The sequence below is a fragment of the Leucopleurus acutus genome (assembly GCF_964270905.1).
Source record: "Leucopleurus acutus genome assembly, chromosome: 4".
Taxonomy (NCBI): domain Eukaryota; kingdom Metazoa; phylum Chordata; class Mammalia; order Artiodactyla; family Delphinidae; genus Leucopleurus; species Leucopleurus acutus.
In genome coordinates, this window is record NC_139146.1 from 70,626,164 (window position 1) to 70,645,421 (window position 19,258).

A 19,258-nucleotide genomic window follows, 5' to 3' on the forward strand; every position below is an offset into this window, starting at 1 on the left:
ATGCCCACCCCCATCCAGGTCACCACAGAGCACCGAGCTGATCTCCCTGTGCTCTACAGCGGGTTCCCGCTAGCTATCTATTTTACACATGGTAGTGTATCTATGTCAATCCCAACCTCCCAATTCATCCCACCCCACTTCCCCAACTCCCGTGTCCTCCTTTTTTAAGGGAACATGAATTTATTCAGGCCCGCACACCAGCCCCTGCTCCATGGCAAGATCCTGATTCGTTTAAGCAAGACATGGCATTTTTCCGACTACAATTTTTTTTTCTCTGAGTACAGTTATTCGTCTAGGAGTAAAGATGGGATCCGAGATCAGGGTCTTGGCCTGTGGTTTTGTAGGCTGTGCTTTCCAAGGAAGTTCCTGCCCAAACCCCGCTGTCCAGGCCACGTGTCCTAGCCTGAAGAAACAGCATCTTTTTCTAACTGGTTCTCCCTAAAGATGCTTCTTTTTGCAGTTCAGCTGTTTAGGTGGTGTTTTTTGGAATCCACACAACAATAGCTGACTGCTAGCTGGGACCCAGCTCAAAGATGGCCAATCTGAGCGAAGCCCTAAGTGATATTCCAGAGATGAGGGTGAGGTTCTCTCTCCTTCCTAGTGGCTATGACCAGGGAAGCATGGCACCCCAGGTGCTCTTGGCAGCCATCTTTGGACTCTGGTAGGAGGCAGCTAGAGGTCAGGCAAACGTAAAGAATCCCAGAAGAGGTGCTGAGCTCCTGTATCTGGCCCTACACTTGATTTTTTATATGATAATATAAGGCATATGCAAAACACAGGATAATAAAAGAATAATTGCTTCTTCATCGCTTAAGTCTGTTTGAGTTGGGCTTTCTGTTACTAGTAGGTAATGCATCTTAGGAGATATTTTTTTTCTGATTCTAAAACTACTGGCCATTCATTCAGAATATGTGGAAAAGACAGAAAAGCACAAAAACTTAATAATTCCACCATTCAGGGATTACAACTGTAAACTTTTTATTATGCCCTTCTGATCTTTTTCTATGTGGTTATATGTACTTTCAAAACTCAGCACAATAGTACACATAATTCTTTATGCTTTGTTTTATTCATCTAATGATATGCAATGAACCCACGAGAAATTATCCTTTTAATTTAATTTTTGATGTTTGCATATTATTTCATTTTATGGTTGTATTTTATGTTCCCCCTCTTTTTGGATATTTGGGGTGGTTTAATTTTTTCCGTGTTATAAATCATGCTAGACTAATATCATTATGCATATATTTTACACATTTGATTGTATTCTTGGCATATATTTTTACAAGTGGAGCTTTAATCAAAAGGTCTGAAAATACAAAAAGCTTTTGATACATATTTCCAAATTTCTCACTTACATTCAAAATGAGAGGTAATTAGTGTTTAAAATAAAATGGCACATTCACAAATTCACAGTAATCACTTACAGCAATTTTTTTCATCCATGTTATCAGGGCAGTCTGGGAACCCATCACAGATGACTGTGTGCTTCAAACATTGCTTGTTAGATGGACACTCCCAAAGATCTCTCTCTTTACATCCTGGAGACAGAAGGAAAGGTTATTTGCAATAGATGTGAAGGTGAAAATAACAATGGCTTTGATCAAGCAATGTAAAAAAATTACAATATAAAGGTATGATTTCCTTTTTCTTAACGAGTTTTGACTCCTGTATACCGTGGAAAATGTAATTTTGAAAGCAGAAATGCTTGGTAATCTCCAAACTGCATTATAAATAGTACAGCTCTCCCAGGAGAAGATCAAAAGTGACATATGGGAAATCGGAAAAAAAAAAAGAAAAAGCAACTGTACTTTAACGTTCATCTTTAGCTGTTCCTTTTGCTTTCTGAGCCAATTTGCCAACACATAAGACTCATCTATAAAATGATGAGTTAACGTTTTTAAGCAAATATGCCCAAACCTAGCGATCTAAATGCATATTATCTTAAAATGTAATTTCAATCAACAAATGGCGAGGCCATCTGTGTGTTTAGCACAAGAGGCTCCTCCCATATGCCAAATATCTGCAAAACTAGCTCAAGAGCCATTACTTCAGTAACGTAGCCAGAAATCTCAGGTTAGAAACTTTATCAGTTAACCTGAGAAAAGAACATCATTTGCCTAAGACCAGGACTATAAGCTTGAACAATAACAAGCTCTTACAATGAACTTAATAAATGTCATCTGCTTCACATTTATACGTCCGCTAGAACATGCCAAGTGTCTGATGTGTTCTTGTCACTCCAGTTGGATCCATGACCCTCACCAGGCTGTGAGGGGTGAGAAGGAAGAGACCACATGTATTCATCTTTGAGGATCCTGAACCCCCCTGCCTGGAACAGCAGCTAGCCCTCAGCAGGACCTCGGTACACGTGAATCTTAAATGGAACTTCATTTCACGTAAGGAACGAAAAGTCTCTCATTCCCAGGGAAAGGTAATTTAGTGTAAGGTGAATGAAATGCCAAGCAGTGATGAAATAAGGGGTTTCTTTCTTTTTTTTTTTTTTGCGGTACGCGGGCCTCTCACTGTTGTGGCCTCTCCCGTCGCGGAGCACAGGCTCTGGACATGCAGGCTCAGCAGCCATGGCTCACGGGCCCAGCCGCTCCGCGGCATGTGGGATCTTCCCGGACCGGGGTACGAACCCGTGTCCCCTATATTGGCAGGCGGACTCTCAACCGCTGCGCCACCAGGGAAGCCCTAAGGGGTTTCTTTAGAGATGCTATTTCTCATCTGATCTGGTACAAATCATTCAGAGAAATGTCATAGATGACTGACTCAGGTTTCTTGGAGTCCCTTATGAGAAAATAATCTGCTTTACAAAAAATTCTCATTGAAAAGTTATCAAAATAAGTCCCCAGAAGAGAAATTTTTACTATGGGATAAAATTAGATTTAAAGTGTTTCACCATTCAAAAATATAGGACAGCAGTAGAGTATGTGACTGCAAAACTGTAGGAAATAAATAGTGAGAGGCCTTCACTAGCTGACCATCTAGAATGGTTTTAGGCCCAGGGACATCCATTCTAGGAACTCATGGGAATATAATCTGGAGTTTTCAGCTAACCAAGAATACATCATCTGGGGCTTCCCTGGTGGCGCAGTGGTTGAGAGTCCGCCTGCCGATGCAGGGGACACGGGTTCGTGCCCCGGTCCGGGAAGATCCCACATGCCGCGGAGCGGCTGGGCCCGTGAGCCATGGCCGCTGAGCCTGCGTACCCGGAGCTCCGCAACGGGAGAGGCCACAACAATGAGGGGCCCGTGTACCCAAAAAAAAAAAACAAGAATACATCATCTGGAACCAAGAGACATCATCTGGAATGTTCTGGCAAAGAGACTCATCACAAACCACATCACTTGCTAGTAGATGATGAGAGAAAACAGCATGAGTCTTTCTCTATACTCAAGGTACATTCCTAAGAGTACAGAGAAGAATGTGGACACTTGGAATGAAATGATAAAAGATCACAAAAGTCGATCTACTGGGACATAAGACCTGTATGCTCACAGATGGTAATAATAAGAGATAACATTTACTATCCACTATAAATCCACCTTCTAGATATTAGTTTTAATTCTTACAATAATACCATCATGTCAGAATTACAATCACCATTTTCTAAGTAAAGAAACTGAGATTTAGAGAAAATAAACAGATTGCTCCAAATCCAGCCTTACAGAGAAAGATCCAGTAGGGAAGCAGGTGCAAGCCTCTAGTTGCTGTCCTCAGTATGCATTACAGGTAAGAGCAAAGGAAACAAAGCTTAGAGTCAGACATCTGGATTTGAACCTTAGCTCCAAATCTCATTAACTGTATGACCTTGGATAATAAGTTCCTTAATTTCTCTGAACCTCAGTTTCCATATCTCTAAAACAGTAATAAGAACGCCTGCTACAAAGGGTTGCTATAAAGACAAAATGAGTACTCTATAGGCAGTAATTTCCCTTCTGTATCTTCTCTTTTCTAATAAAAGTTTGCGTGGCCTAATGCCTCCTTTGTGGAGTTATGATGAACATAAATGAAGTAGGATGAAAAGGTCAAGACATGAGGCACATGGAAGATACCATTATGATTTTGTGAAAAAATCATTCTCTCTTTAAAGTGGCATTTTTGGTGTAATTATGCTTTAAAGGTATGCTTTAAAAGGAAAAGGGTATGACTCCATTAAAAATTAAAACTAGGTATGGATAGGATGAGATATTTAATGCAGCTGTAGGTTATGAAACCAAATAATTGTTGATGTCAGTATAACTGCCACCTCCCCCCGTACAGACATAATGGCTACGCCCACTCACAGAGGCCACCGTGTATTGCTAAAGTGACCAACTCATCCCAGTTTGCCTGGGACTTTGCAGGTTTGAGCACTAAACGTCCCTGCTTCCAAGAAACCCCCCTCAGTACTGGGCAAAGCATAACGGTTCGTCAACCCTAAGTGCGCTAAGCGTTCTGCTGGGTTCTTCACTTTCTCTCTCAGTTTCACAAAATCTCTGCGAAGCAGGCTTCCGTCAGAGGCAGATCCCACCTGAACTGGGGCACCATTTTCTCTATCAAAACCGTTGTCATTATAGGTGAAGAAGGCAAAGCACCTTAAAGCAGATGCTTCTTGAACTCTAAGAAGCTTTCAGTGATGCCAGCAGAGTAAGTGGGTCCACTCATCAGGGCTGCTAACTCGAGCTACATCAAATAAAGTGTTGTCAGGGTAGAGCTGCTCATCTTCGGCCAGCAGCTGCCCCAGTGGCTGTGGATGTGACCTCAGAGCACATCAAGGGAGCTGAGCAGTGAGGTTCAGCCCTGGCAGGTGTGACGGCCCCTCCAGAGCCTGTGACCCTGGGCCATGGAGCCCAGATCTCAAAAAACAGCCGCAGCATCTGTGGTAGCAGCCTGAACAAAGGAGCTGCCTCCCTCCCCGAACTCCGGGCCTAACAGTCAGGGGCAGCAACGACAGCACAAGTCACAGAGCTCCCATCTTTGACCAGAAAGCCCCAGTGGACCTCCCAATTCCTTAGTCACACCCCTTTTCGGGGCGTCATCTTCATGTCATCCTCTTCAAGACGTGCTGTCTCAGTACCCTGTGAAGAGGCAGGATGGAGACTTTGAAAGGGCTTTAAATTGCAGGGTGGGAGCCACCTCAGTGACCGTAATCCTGGAGATGGGGACATCCACCACCTAAACAAGCACTACCTCAAGGACGAGGCTCCACCCAGATGCCCACATTCACTATGGAAATCAGGGACTCTGCCCAGCCTGTGCTTTGGACGTGACATGCCAGTCTGCCCTCCTCTGCCATAAATAAGACCTTGGTCTGTCAGAGATAATACCAAGCTAGACAGGACTCCTTCCCTCAAGGGAGATCCCTGAGGTGACCTGTAAGGGGACTTGCCTCCTGGATTTCCTAGCACTGTGACAGGTGGGCTCTTGTTTATTGCCCTCTGAGGACTGAGTAAGGCATGTTATAAGCGTTCCAAGCTGTGCGGGATAAAGCGCGCTTCTCTAAATGTTACAGGTGAGAAACTGAGGCCCAGAGAAGTTAAGTGACTGGCCAAAAGTCACACAGCCTCTAAGTGCTGAGTCTGGATTTAAATCCAAGTCTAGGTCTACAGAGAGCACTCTACCATTCCAGGCTGCCTGCCCAAGACACCAAATGAGATAGCGAAGAGTTAGCCAAGTAGCAAAATATCTAAAGGGAAGGAGAATGTCTCTTCCTTAGCATGAAGGATCAAATGTGATCAGAGATCAATCCTAAGACTCCTTCTGAAAGTACATTTGTGGGTATGCGACATGCGATGAACACAATGACCCTCACTCTGTCTTCTAGTCATAGAGCAGGAAATCAGTCTCTTCCGCAAGCAAAGGGACAAAGAGACTGGCTCTCTGGAGTATTTAAAAGAAAAACACAGTAAAGTCCTTCTCTGTGAGAAGTACACAAATACTATTAAGGAGTCCAAACAGGGGAAAAAAGTCTTTTGGAAAACTTTTAAAATCAAGTTGTAAAACCTATAAATATCAGAGCCAGAGGCTTTAAACACAGCCTAAAGGGGTTTTGACTCCAAGAAGAGGTTCATGTTATAAAGAAAGATTTTACTGCATTTTATCTATCACCCCAGAGGAGATCGAAGGTAGATGATGAAATGGTTTTTAATTATTTGAAGATAAACAGAAAGGTCCTTAATGACACTCGCATTTGTATTGTCTACCTTTCTCTGTATGTTGTCTACCCTTTTATGTAGAAGAGTGATCAATTAGTAATTGGGATGTTATATTCATGTAATGAAGGGTTTTATTTCTCCAGTAGATACAAAAAAACGGTTTGAGCTATATTCCCATTTAAGTGACCCATTGAGAAGACTCGCTGCTCCCATCACAGCTCAGGTACCACCTTGTTCCTGCTGGTATAGCTCATCCAATTGTGGACATAGGCCTAGCAAAAGCTAACTTCAGTCTCACAAACTCAGATCTATAGCATGAAGGCAAAGCTCAGAAATATAATCTCATTGTTATTTTCTTTAGCTCGCCTTTCCTTTATGCCCTTCTTGTTCATTTCTCTGCCCAGATCTGCACCTTTTTCTCCACTGATTAGATATCAATGCTTGGTAAATGTCAGATTGAAAATAAGCTCCTTTCATCCAGTTGCTAGATCTACAGCCAGCTTCATCTACATAGTAGATGTTCAATTAATGACAAACTATCACTTTAAGACACGGAAGTGCTTCTGTACTGACGCAGTACTGACTCTGTAAATCACTCCTATCTTTTAGACTTCTCTCCCATGAAGCGATTCTGGAATGATATGTTCATATTTACATAATTCTTCCAAACACTTGCTGAAAACTTTTCTAATAATGACAATACTTCCGACTGTTGTTTACACTAACAATTATACAATCAGTACAACTTCAACAACAAAAATTTACCACAAGAGCAGGAGACACTTCAGAACAACATTACTCCCAGCCCAGCTGGATGGCTCCCGCAAAGAAGGGAAGCGAGAAGAAGAAGGGCTGGCCCGCCATCAATGAGGCGGTGACCAGAGAAAACACCGTCAACATTCACAAGTGAATCCATGCAGTGGGTTTCAAGACGCGCACCCCTAGGGCGTTCAAAGAAATCCGGATATTTGCCATGAAGGAGATGAGATTTCCAGATGTATGCATTGACACCAGGCTCAACAAATCTGTCTGGGCCAACGGAATAAGGAATGTCCCATACCGTATCCATGTGCAGTTGCCCGGAAAACATAACGAAGATGAAGGTTCACCAAACAAGCTCTATACGTTGGTTACCTACCCACCTCTCGCCACTTTCAAAACTCTGCAGACAGTTAATGTGGAGAAGAACTAACTGTTGATTGTCCAATAAGGTTATAGAACTGCCCCAAACAAACACTACTTACTGCTAAATGTTTAACGCATGTATTTTAAAAGTGTATGTACAAATGGTGTGCTTTGACCTCCATGTTTTCCTGCTGCAGAAGTGTCAGAGAAACAGCGTAAATTTCCAACACATCAATTATTTTATAATTCAATTAAAGAAGTACTGTTTTGAGGGGAAAACCCAATAATGTTGTTAAAATTTTGGAGGAGCTGCAGATGTGTGAAAGTGAATAGTTAATAGTCATAGTACTCAGGAAAGCCCAAGCATTTAAGTTCATTCCACTCCACAATGGACGGAATAAATCAGAAAGACAGGAAGCGTGGAGTGAAACCCAGCTTTGCTGGAGCTGGTGTTTGCATTACCAGATGGTATGCCTATCCACGCCCATGGAAACAGAGGGACAAACTGAGCAAGTAGGCAAAATGGGAATCCGAGGATTTCCCAGGAGTCCTCCATTGGGCCTTCCTCTACTGCGTGACTTCTTCATTTGATTTTAACTGCTGTGTTCTCCCAGAGCATGGGACATGCCCATTCAAACGCGTGCATGCGGCCCAGTTGCTTTGGAAAACTTAATGAGAATTCTCTCATAGATTAATACTGTTGGGGCAATTAATGTTCCAAATGTATTAATTTATTACTGACTTTTAACTTTCCTTAACCAGAACTCTCAACAACATCGTCAGTCTTTTGAGTGTTTTATAGACATTAGACAATTTATTCAATAGTTCTCATGAGCCTTTAATTGTGAGATTAAAGTACTGACAAAAACTCATTACTTAACTAGAAACCTGACATTTTAGGATCACTTGTACCCTATAGTGCTTTAAATTTCTTTTTTACAGAATATACCCTAGAACTCAGACCATTTAATCTTCATAAGACTCTTTTTGAGACTAAGTTTTTACATTTCTCAAATATTTATTCCCCTACTGCAAATTTCGGTCTAGCCACCCAAGGAAGTATCATGTAACCTCTTTGGACAATCTAAGATAATCTATTTTAATTTGCATCTCAGAATACCATAACGCATCAAAGCCATAGTGTAGTGAAAAAATCCAATAGATTTTTTTTTTTTTTTTTTTTTTTTTTTTGCGGTATGCGGGCCTCTCACTGCTGTGGCCTCTCCCGTTGCGGAGCACAGGCTCCGGATGCGCAGGCTCAGTGGCCATGGCTCACGGGCCTAGCCGCTCCGCGGCATGTGGGATCCTCCCGGACCGGGGCAGGAACCCGTGTCCCCTGCATCGGCAGGCGGACTCTCAACCACTGTGCCACCAGGGAAGCCCCCAGTAGATTCTTAATAAATCATTTATATAAGGGATATTCAATGAGCTTTGATTTATTTCTTTACATACAGACCACAAACAAAGCAAACAACAGTAGCTTCTCAAAAAACTGTATGTTCCTCCCTAACAAAATTACCATCATTCTGACAGTTCTAATTTTCTAGAAGATGCACTTATCCATATTTATAGTAGCTGATAGGATTTCAGTTGATTGCTTGTGACATTTTGTCTGGACCAGAAGGGCAATGTCTACTATGGAAAACTCATTTTGGGAAGCAAGGCAATATTTCATCCCTCAAAGGCCAAAAGAATAAAATGATTTCAAAAGATGCATTGCCTCATGTGCTTTCAATGGCAAAAAGTGTCAGGTTTTTTAAGCAGAACAAGCTAAATAATCATAACCAAACTATTCTTTGGGGTAGCCCTTCAATCATTTTGCTTTACTCTAAGATATTGCTTAGTAAAGAGCACTGTCTGTTTTCTATTCCCTGACACACTTTGAGGTTACAAGTACAAAGGTTTGCAGGGAAATAAAATGGGAATTAGCTCCACTTAAATTGCCACTGGCATTTCTGGCCTTTCCACTGGTGATTTTGGAGTTCAAAGGCAGAAATGTCAGGAAGAGTTTTATCCTTTGCTGACAGAGACAAAAATCAGAGAGGGCATGAAGATAAATCCCAATTAAATTTGAATGTTAGAGCCTGCACTCTGTCTTTGTGTGTTTAGATGCCTATTTAAGAATATGGGAATCATAGGCAAGGACACTATTATTCTGACCTTAAAACAGATGACAACTGCTTTAGAATCTCTCAATAAAAATAATCTCTTACATTTGTGAAGAGCTTCTTCTTTTACTAAGAGTTTGCACATATGTCATCAAGGTTATAAACAGAAGTGTAATTTAGGGGAAATCAATGGAATTAACAGGAAAAACACTTATAATTCATGTTTTGCCACCTGATAATTTAAGAAGTAAATGCCTTAGCATTCAATCCTAGTCACTACTTACAACCGTCAGTAAACAATGGACATATTTTAACACAATCCCTTTATCCTGACGAGTTATTAGTGTACATTCAAGAAAAGTGCCATCTCACATACATACCACAGTTTTCTTCATCACTATCATCATCACAGTCAGCCTGGCCATCACATCTTCTGGAAGCCAGAACACACCGTCCTGAGCTGCACTTGAAGTGACTAGGTGAGCATTCTGTTAAAAGCAGTGGGCCACATTACTGTCAACAGACAGAAAACCCAGAACCATCAGCTAATTTATCCATTTACACGTGGGATGTTGTGGAGAAGTTATCACTGGACATAAGGATGGACCTTCATAAAGCTGAAATGGTCAAAGTTTACTTGGCTTTCTTCTGTCTGCCTATCAGCATCTTTTTCCTTCATCCTTGACATCACCTCTTCAGATCAGCTGTTTTGTGTCTCTATGCTTTCCAGCAATGAACTCTCTTTCCGAATGGACAGCCTAACAATTGCTGGAGCCTGAAATGTCCTATGAAGTCAATGCTTCTAACTACCCAGCTGGCTTTCCTTTAATGTGTCATATTGTTTCCCATCCTAATCTTTCCACCTAGTGGGCAGGTCCTTGATCCTATTTCTCTACTTGATTATCCTACATTGCCAAGGTCTCTGAATGCTTTGCACTTGAAGGAACCAAGGCATGATCTTCACCATTACCTACAGGGGCCCTAGTATAAAAGCAGCATCCCTATATAATGGACTCTGTGAGTTAAGTGTGTTCAAAATAAATACCTAGAGTATTAAAGTCATCTCTGCAATTTATTTTTTAAATGAAGACAATGTCTAACAGATGGGCATCAAATTCTTCAGTGTAATCAAGTTTATAGATTCACCACCTATGCAGCCTTTCTACTGGTAACTAAATACAAACAATAACAACAGAGAAACTTCTAAAAGTAGCTGATATATTCATCCATGTTAGATACCCCATTGTAATTAATTTAAAAATTAACCTTCCACATCGTCATCAGGCATTAGACAGGCTTGACTGTCTGAATTTTCCTCTGGAAATTGATTGCAATCTGTGTCTTCTGGCCATTGTAGGCCCACAATCCCAAGAACAGACTCACAGCGTTCTTTGGAATGCTCACACAGAGCTCTAAAAGAGCGAGAAAGACAAAATATTACAAGCAGAAACGGCTACACCTGATGTTAGGCCTCTACGTAGGGTTTTAATTCTGTATGGTTATGGGTTGGCGTGTATATGTGGTGTGTGTATGCAGTGTGTGTGCGTACCAATGTATATATATGAATGCACATACACACACTAGATATTTGGGAAACCAAATTGAGTAATATCGCTACAAGGGGGATACGTTCCAGAAACATACTTTCACCAAAAGAAACTCCATTGCAGAAATGGAAATAGAGATGTTCCCAGAACATGGATTCCCTTCTCCAGTTTGCCTTTCCCATTTTCTCTTCTTTCTTTCAGGCAGACACACTCCAGTGTCTTTTGTTTTAAGCAGGGAAGCCCCAAAATCACTTGGACAGTCTGCCACCAAAGGTCATGGAATCTATACAACACCCTCAGCCTCGGTCCCCTGTGGTGCCCTGGGATGGGAGCCATTTCCTGTGCCAACCTGGCTTGCCTAAGGCATTATTACTTCAGCTTACACCAAACCCATCTGTGTTGAGCTCAAGTTGGTAAAAAATGAAGTTTGTTGGTCTTTGTTAAAGAAAAGACATACTAAGCATTGTACTAGGTGCTTTTATGTGTATTATCTCATTTGTACCAGAATATTTTAAAATTGAGGTATCAGCATGTCTCAAAGAAGATGGCTTTACTTCCTACGGGGAAAGAAGAAAACAGTTTGCCTCAATATATTACCAAGAAATTAGTTACGGATTTGTTTTTTAAGTAGACATAATGAAAGTAAGTTCCTAGGCAAATTTTTTATTTCCCTTTAAATGCATTCTCATTTCTTAAAAGTTTCAAACGTTAAAACACTACGTTAATTTCAACAGGTAAGGAATGGTTAGCAATTGAATGGAGACGTTTCAGAAAAGGCTCTGTCTAGATTTAAGTTAAGATAGAGCATAACTTGATGCTGGTTTAGCCTAGGAATTTGGGGCAAAGACAAAGCCATGGCATTCCCATATTAGGTTTGCAAAAATGGGAAGCTCAACGGTGTTTAATAACTCTCTGTTGGACTGAATAGTTTTGTTGCAGATTAATATAAAAATGTATATAACTCAATCGCTGCTATTTTAAATTAACCAAACGATACCTAATTTAGATGGAAGTCAGGTAGTGCCTGACTCTACCACTTTTTTTTTCCTATAAAATGGAAATACAATATGTGGCACTACAACTCCCTGGCGCACCTGTTCTTATAATAATCTGTGCAGTGCTCAGCCATAGAGACAGCAGTCCTAAAAGGTTATTTTGAGGATGATAACTACACTAAAGTATTCAGCACATTTTAAGGGGTCCAGAATGTTAGATATTTTCCAACTCATAGCTTAAAAACTGAATTTTAAGATCAATAACCAAGCTTGGCAAAAGGAATTATGTGTTACCCCATGAGCATATCAGTATATTATTCTTGTCATAATCTAAAAATTTTTCTTACAAATATCAGAATGTAAAACTCACTTTGATAGCCACTGCAAATGAAAGATGTACGTGTATGTGTAAACCTAAGAAATAAAACTCAAGTGTCTAGAAGTTCAACACTTTATTCAAAATGTTTATTCTAAACATTTATTCAAAACGTTTATTCTAAACATTTACTCAAAACGTTTATTCTAAACATTTATTCAAAAATGTTTATTGAATACTATTTCAGGATCAGTCTTATCTTAGGCATTTTAGTATGAAACCTAAGTCCTAAAATTATCAATCATATGTGGATATAAGTTTGTTTCAGAGAACACTGCAATAGGGAAATTCTTATACACATATGAAAAGAAAGTCAAATACAAGAATTTGTTAAGTACTATTGAAAGTAATTATTCACTATCATCAACCTTGCTTAGGAAAAGTAGAATAAGATTTATAAATAACTTGTTAACATAAAACTGGCAGACGTTTTATTAGTGATACTTTAAAAGGCATTTAATAGAAATGTTCAGAATTATGTTTGCACAGCCAACATTAAATTTTACTCTATTTGTATAATTTGTTTAGTTCCCCCAAATCATTTTTAAATTTTGCTTCCTGTCCCAACTCTATAGATGGCCCTACCTTGTCATCCATTTGATATTTGGCATATAATTTACTGTTTTCCCATCTGTCCACTGTATTGATACTCTTACTTTTTCTTAAAGCTCTGAGTGACTTCTGATCCCAACATATGGTTTCCATAGTTACCACTCACATTTAGGCAGGCACATCTGTGTATTCACCCCTTGATGGAAACCAGCCCTGAGAAAAGCAGCCCTCACCTCTGTGACAGCCACCTTGTAGGTGCACATTCTCTGGCTATGACCCTGAACACACAGCATAGAAGAGGGACCAAACTGCCACAAAGCAGTTAGTTGCGCTCCTGTCCTAACATCAGAGCTTTGTTTATTCTGGGCTTACAATCAATGGGCACCACTTTACATTTATGTACATTCATCTAATCTCACAACAACCCAACCCAACCACCACCGCTATCCTGATCTTACAGGTAAAGAAACTGAGGCTGGGAGAGACTGAGGAACCTGTCTCAGGCTACAAGCAGCTACAGAAGAGCCAGGATTTGAATCAGGAGGTGGACACCAGAGTAATAATCTTAACCCGTAGGGCATCACTCATATCCTAAGTTCAAGCCACACTCTTGAAATACCATCCTGCATTTCATCTAACCAGGTAAAAAAACAGCAATGTCCATCCCCCGTCCATCCTGTGAGTTTGGTGTGATGACTCCTTCAGCCCACTCTTTGTGTAATGTCTCCTAACTTTTGATGCCATCAGAAGGCAGCATTTAAAATACATCAACACTGCTAGAGAAACAGGCAGACACACCCCTACTGCTGACTCACCTTTTAAAAACCGCTTCCTGATCCAACAAAATGAAACACTTGTGATTTCATTCGATTAAAGTCCATGAATTATTATAAAAGGCAGTTCATATCTCTCTTGTTTGGTATTTTACTGATGAATTCTTACTCAGATATTAATTTTAGAATTCCTACTTCTTTACTTTTTAAATAGGTAATTTGTTAAATACAGGACTTGTTGGCAAAGTATGTACTTTGTCTAAACTCAAACTATGTCTTCATTCCCTTGGTTCTCCTTGAGGGAAAATGAGGATGGCTGGGGGAGACCCCAATGTATTACCTGCAAGGAGGGATACGCTGGCTTGTATTCTTGTCACACTTTGGTACCAAGATGGTGCAAGCAAAGAACATGAGGTATTTGTAACAGTTGGTTTGAACAAGTGCAGGGAAAAGAGAAGACTCCCAGCTGATGGATGCCTCCTTTTGAGTCCTGTGGCCGAGGTAATTTGGATAATTTGTATGGTTGTAGGGCAAATTCATGCAGAGTTCCAACGTAATTGGTTCACACTGACCTAACAAAAAAACACACATACAGATACATATTATATTTTTAAATTTCACCTGGAAAACAATTTCTTAAAAACGTACAAAATTAAAGTCTAGGGCTTCCCTGGTGGCGCAGTGGTTGAGAGTCCGCCTGCCGATGCAGGGGACACGGGTTCGTGCCCCAGTCCGGGAGGATCCCACATGCCGCGGAGCGGCTGGGCCCGTGAGCCATGGCCACTGAGCCTGCACGTCCGGAGCCTGTGCTCCGCAACGGGAGGGGCCACAGCAGTGAGAGGCCCGCGTACCACAAAATAAATAAATAGATAGATAGATAGATAGATAAATAAATAAATAAATAAATAAATTTTAAAAGTCTATCGTACCCTCTTTTCTTGGAAGTAGCTAAGACTAGATGTAAGTAGTATATGAGATTGCCATCGAAAGGTAAATACTGTGGTCAGTGAAGTGTCTTGACAAACCAAGATTCATTTCTGTATATGGAGCTGCTAGCACACTGTCCAGAATGCATGTTTTAGAGTCTTTCTCATTTTTTTCCCTCGGCTCCACTTATCTGATTCCTTTTACTCACTTTAATTTGTCTTCTGATCTAGCCATTACTTCTAAACTAGTGTATTCCCCGCCACCTTCATAGCCATTTAAAAAAATCAATGAATTTGGCTAAATAGGCAATTAGATGACTTTTTTCTATACGTTTTATTGTTGATCAGTGTATAAGGCTCTACAATTTCAGGGCAAGAGGAGGCTGAGATCCATTAGCTATCCATTGCCAATGAGATAACCCCTAACCCTTTAGCTTGGCATCCAAGGCTATTTCACACTCCAAATCACAGCCTAACTTCCCAGCCTCGTCACCCATGACTACCTCGCCAGCAATATTTCCTGGGCGACACCAGACATTTTAAGAATTGCATGCGTCCTTTGTGGGTCCTGTTAGCTTTTATCCCCTTCTTTCCTTCACACACTTGTAATCACTCCTCAAATGCAATCATGGTTCTAGCTGCCAGGTACATAGGGCAACTGCTGATTGGAATCATCCTTCCCCATCCTCCCCTCTAAGCTAATTTCTCCTTGTTCTGCAGCACTCAGCACAAACCCCTCTTCCAGGAAGGCTTTCTGGCCAACCACTCTTCCCCTCCCACTCCTAGTAGGAGCCTCCGCTGAGCTCCAGAGCATCTCCAGGGTGTGCATGCCATGCACTCATTGCCCTCTGCTCTATTCTTTACTTACTTGCCTTCCCCATACGATTTGAGAGTTTTGTGAAATGAGACCTCATTTCTTTTTTTTAATTGAAGTACAGTTGATTTACAATGTTGTGTTAGTTTTTGGTGTACAGCAAAGTGATTCATAAACACACACACGTATATATATAAAATTAATTCTTTTTCAGATTCTTTTCCATTATAGTTTATTACAAGACATTGAATATAGTTCCCTGGAGAACTTATTTCTTGATCTCAAAGTCTGCACCAGGCATAGTGTGAGAATTAAGGAAGGAAAGGAGGGGGGAGGCATCAGAAACTATCCTAGGCACTTTAAAATGTAAAAATAATGCAAAATAGAGTCCCTGGCATTGAAGCACTCTAAGTCTCCAGAGGAAGAAAGACACATGCAGGTAGCTGCGGTATAACATGAACAGGCTAGGCTAGTGGGACTGAACAAAATGCTAGAGCCCGGAGAGACAGGGTGGATAGGAGCAGTTTGGGAAGCCTTCCCAGGATAAGCGGGGTTTGGGCAGGTTTGGTGGAATGCGGTGGAAAGGCTCTCTGTCCCCTCTCTGTCTGAGGTGGACGTGCTTCATTCCCAGAGGAGAGAGGAAATCAAGGGAGTGTCTTGGTAGAATCAGGTCAGGTTCACCAGAGATTTCATGCCTTATTAAGAGTAATTATTCAAATTAAATTTAATTGTTTGACTAGGAAATGGTATGCAGGCAAACAGATTAGCAATAAGGACTGCAGTGAAATATTAAAACAGCTCTGGGACTATTTCGTAATGTAAAGAGTCTGAGGGCTTTGCAGAGATTATGCTGATAAGGAGCCTGATACTGGCCAGACTGAAAAATCTCACGGACCAAGTATGTAAGACTCTCAGTTTATTGAGGAAGAAGTAACACTCTAAAGCTGGCATAATCCTGAGGACGCCTACAGGGTGGAGAAAAGAAAAAGAGATAGAGGAGGTATGGGGTTGGTTCAACTTACCACTTCTTCGATTCGTGAAAGAGGAGAAACACTGAAATGTTTTGAGTTCAGATTATACACAAAAAATGCATATTCCTTATAACAATGAAAACAATACAAAGACACATATAGGAAAAGCTCTTCATCTCCCCACCTCCCTCTCTCTTAACTTCCCTCAATGCCAAAAGATGGGTTTCCTCTTCAGCTTGCTTTTGTTGCTTGATTACCTGTCACGACCATCTTACAAATCAGTAGAGGCAGCTCACACTCCATATTTTTCTTAATTTCTTTAATATACTTAAAATGTTACAAAAATGGGATCATTCACACATATTTTGATGCAGTCTTTTTTTCCCTGTAGATGTCTTTTCTTTCTCTCTTCTTCTTCAACTATCCTATCAAGTTTTAACTTTTTATCAGTTTGTTTCCTTGAGATGATTAATAGGCATATCACATGCATAACTTTTCTCTCTTTTGATATGTGGGATGTATCGATTTTGATTTAGGATAAGATATAGGCTTTAAGTGTCTCAGAGTCAAGGGAGATGAAAGGATTAAGTTATGATCATATATTATTCTGAGATCTTTACTGAATGCGGTGGGGTTGTTTTGTTTCCTTCATAAAGGCGTTCTTCACAAAGTGCTAAGCAAGAGAAACTCTCAAGTATCTGGCAACCTCAAATTCTGTGATTTATGGTATCAATAAACTTTCATATCTTAAGCAGTAGACTCACTGACAAGCCTGACTGACATTAGCCACTAGAGGGCGATCACGTCACAAACATGTGAGGACGTTTAGCTGTTGCAGGGCTGTATAATTCAGTGTGAGCTTGAGGCAGTGCCTGGCATGGCATTCTGAGGACAGATGAGGTTTAATAAATATCTGTAGAAAAAAAGATCCTGATGGAGTCTCAATGATAGCCCACCTTTCAAAGTCTGAAACAATATTTGATAAATTCAACCTAAAGAAAGGACTGTTAACTAAACGATGTTACATCTTCATCATGATGCAATACCTGAAGCCAATGGAAATCATGTATCAGATTGATGGTCGTTTACATGAGAAAATGTCATTTCCAACATCCATTGGCATATATATCCGAGATTCATCTTTGCGTCAAAACTTTAAAGCTCTCTTTATTATTATTTAGTTTTTAGAATTTGAAGAGCTATTATAAGGTCAACACCCTTATACCTACTACCCAGGTCAAGCAATTGAACTCTGCCAGACATCCCACGTACCCTTCCATATCCCCTGTCTTATGTCGACCTTCTCCTTCCCCCACAAAGTAAATGCTGAGTTTCAGAGTCATCACTTCCTTGCTCTTTCATAGCTTTATTACATAAGTGTGCACCACATCCTACACACTACAGTTTGGCTACCCATTTTTGAAAACCAAATTGAAGTCTCTTATACTATCTATGTTCCCCCTCCCCTCCATCTCTTTATTTTTCTTTAATGTTTAACCATTGAAGAATCCGGGGACTTGACCTGTAGAGTATGCCAGAGTTTGGATTTTGCTGATTGCACACTCGTGGGGAGGCTAAACATGTTCCCCTGTCCCCCTTGTCTCCTGAACACTGGCAGCTGAAGCCAGGGGGCTGATAAGGCTTCATCCCTTTGGCAAGACTAGGTGCTGCGGTGTTCTTTCATCAGAAGACACATCCGTCTGATTTCTTTTTGTGACTTCTACAGCTCTATGTCCATGCGCAGTGCCTTGCCCTGTTAATTCAGCTGGTTACCAAATGGTAATATTCGAATTCAATCATTTATCTTCCACTTACTAGCTGGGAATGCTTTTAGAAAGAGGTTGTTCCTCTCATCTACTATTTGATCCTGAGAACTGAAGTCCTTAATCATTACAGCATATGGCTTTTTGACTACACCCCTATACTATCCGTTCCTTCCACCTAGAGATTGCAAGGAGAGGGCAGGAAATTGACAGACCACTGGGAAATTATTTGAAGAACAAAGCTGTTCATTTCTTCCTGGATATAACTTTTCAGTGGGGGGGAATCATACTGCCATCTTCCCACTCATATATACGACTTTGGTTTTCCTTTTCTGTTCTTCAAATACACTCAGACAGTTTCCCTAGCGTCTCACTGTCTCATCAGCTTCCTCTTTCATCACAGGTGTTCTTGCCAGGTTCCCTCCATATATATTCAGCAAACATTTGAACACCCCCTCTTCTGAGTGTCAGGCACTGGGCTAGTCACTCGTCCCCATTCCTTCTCTGTTATTAAAAATAAGTGTTGGAAGACAAATGTACACAAGTAAACATGTAGAACTAAAGGTTGATGGAACACTATGGGAAACCTGGGAGGGTCCCTCCTGAGGCATGACAGTCACACCAGGCTTCATACAGCCATGGCGATCATGGGCGCAGGGAGGTGGGGAGAGACACATGCCCCGGAGCTGCTCTCTCCGCCAGGTTCCCCCAGATGTCTGGATTGCACTCTACAAGGTACAGGTGATGGATTAGTCCCTCCACACCAGACTGATGGGAAATAACATTCCTGATCCTACCCGCCAAGGCAAGGACATGTCCGTATTTTGCCTCCCAGCAGGGTGCAAACATGTTAAAGATTCTGGGCTGGAGTGGATGTGGTGATACTGTGATACTTTTAAGCCTCTCCACACACAGTATCATCTGAGATGTGTTCTTTAGGCTTTTTTTAATTGTAGGCACTTCTGCTAATCTGAGCTAAACCATGGATCTTATCCACTGAAAAAGACGACAACCAGGGCTTCCCTGGTTGAGAGTCCGCCTGCCGATACAGGGGACACGGGTTCGTGCCCCGGTCCGGGAGGATCCCACATGCCGCGGAGCGGCTGGGCCCGTGAGCCATGGCCGCTGAGCCTGCGCGTCCGGAACCTGTGCTCCGCAACGGGAG

General features: G+C 41.2%; 1 protein-coding gene and 1 pseudogene across 2 annotated transcripts in view; one reads left to right on the forward strand and one right to left on the reverse strand.

Moving 5' to 3' along the window:
- CORIN (corin, serine peptidase) overlaps window positions 1–19,258 on the reverse strand; it is a gene marked incomplete at its 5' end in the record, with an annotated part of 265,153 nt that overhangs the window by 56,386 nt on the left and 189,509 nt on the right. Inside the window, 4 exon segments of the mRNA XM_082837777.1 lie at window positions 1,428–1,541; window positions 9,757–9,864; window positions 10,643–10,788; window positions 13,960–14,191. Coding sequence (XP_082693903.1) covers window positions 1,428–1,541; window positions 9,757–9,864; window positions 10,643–10,788; window positions 13,960–14,191 — 600 coding nt within the window.
- Window positions 6,958–7,335, forward strand: LOC309960833 (large ribosomal subunit protein eL31-like; annotated as a pseudogene). Its single transcript has one exon. The product of its transcript is annotated as a large ribosomal subunit protein eL31-like (transcript).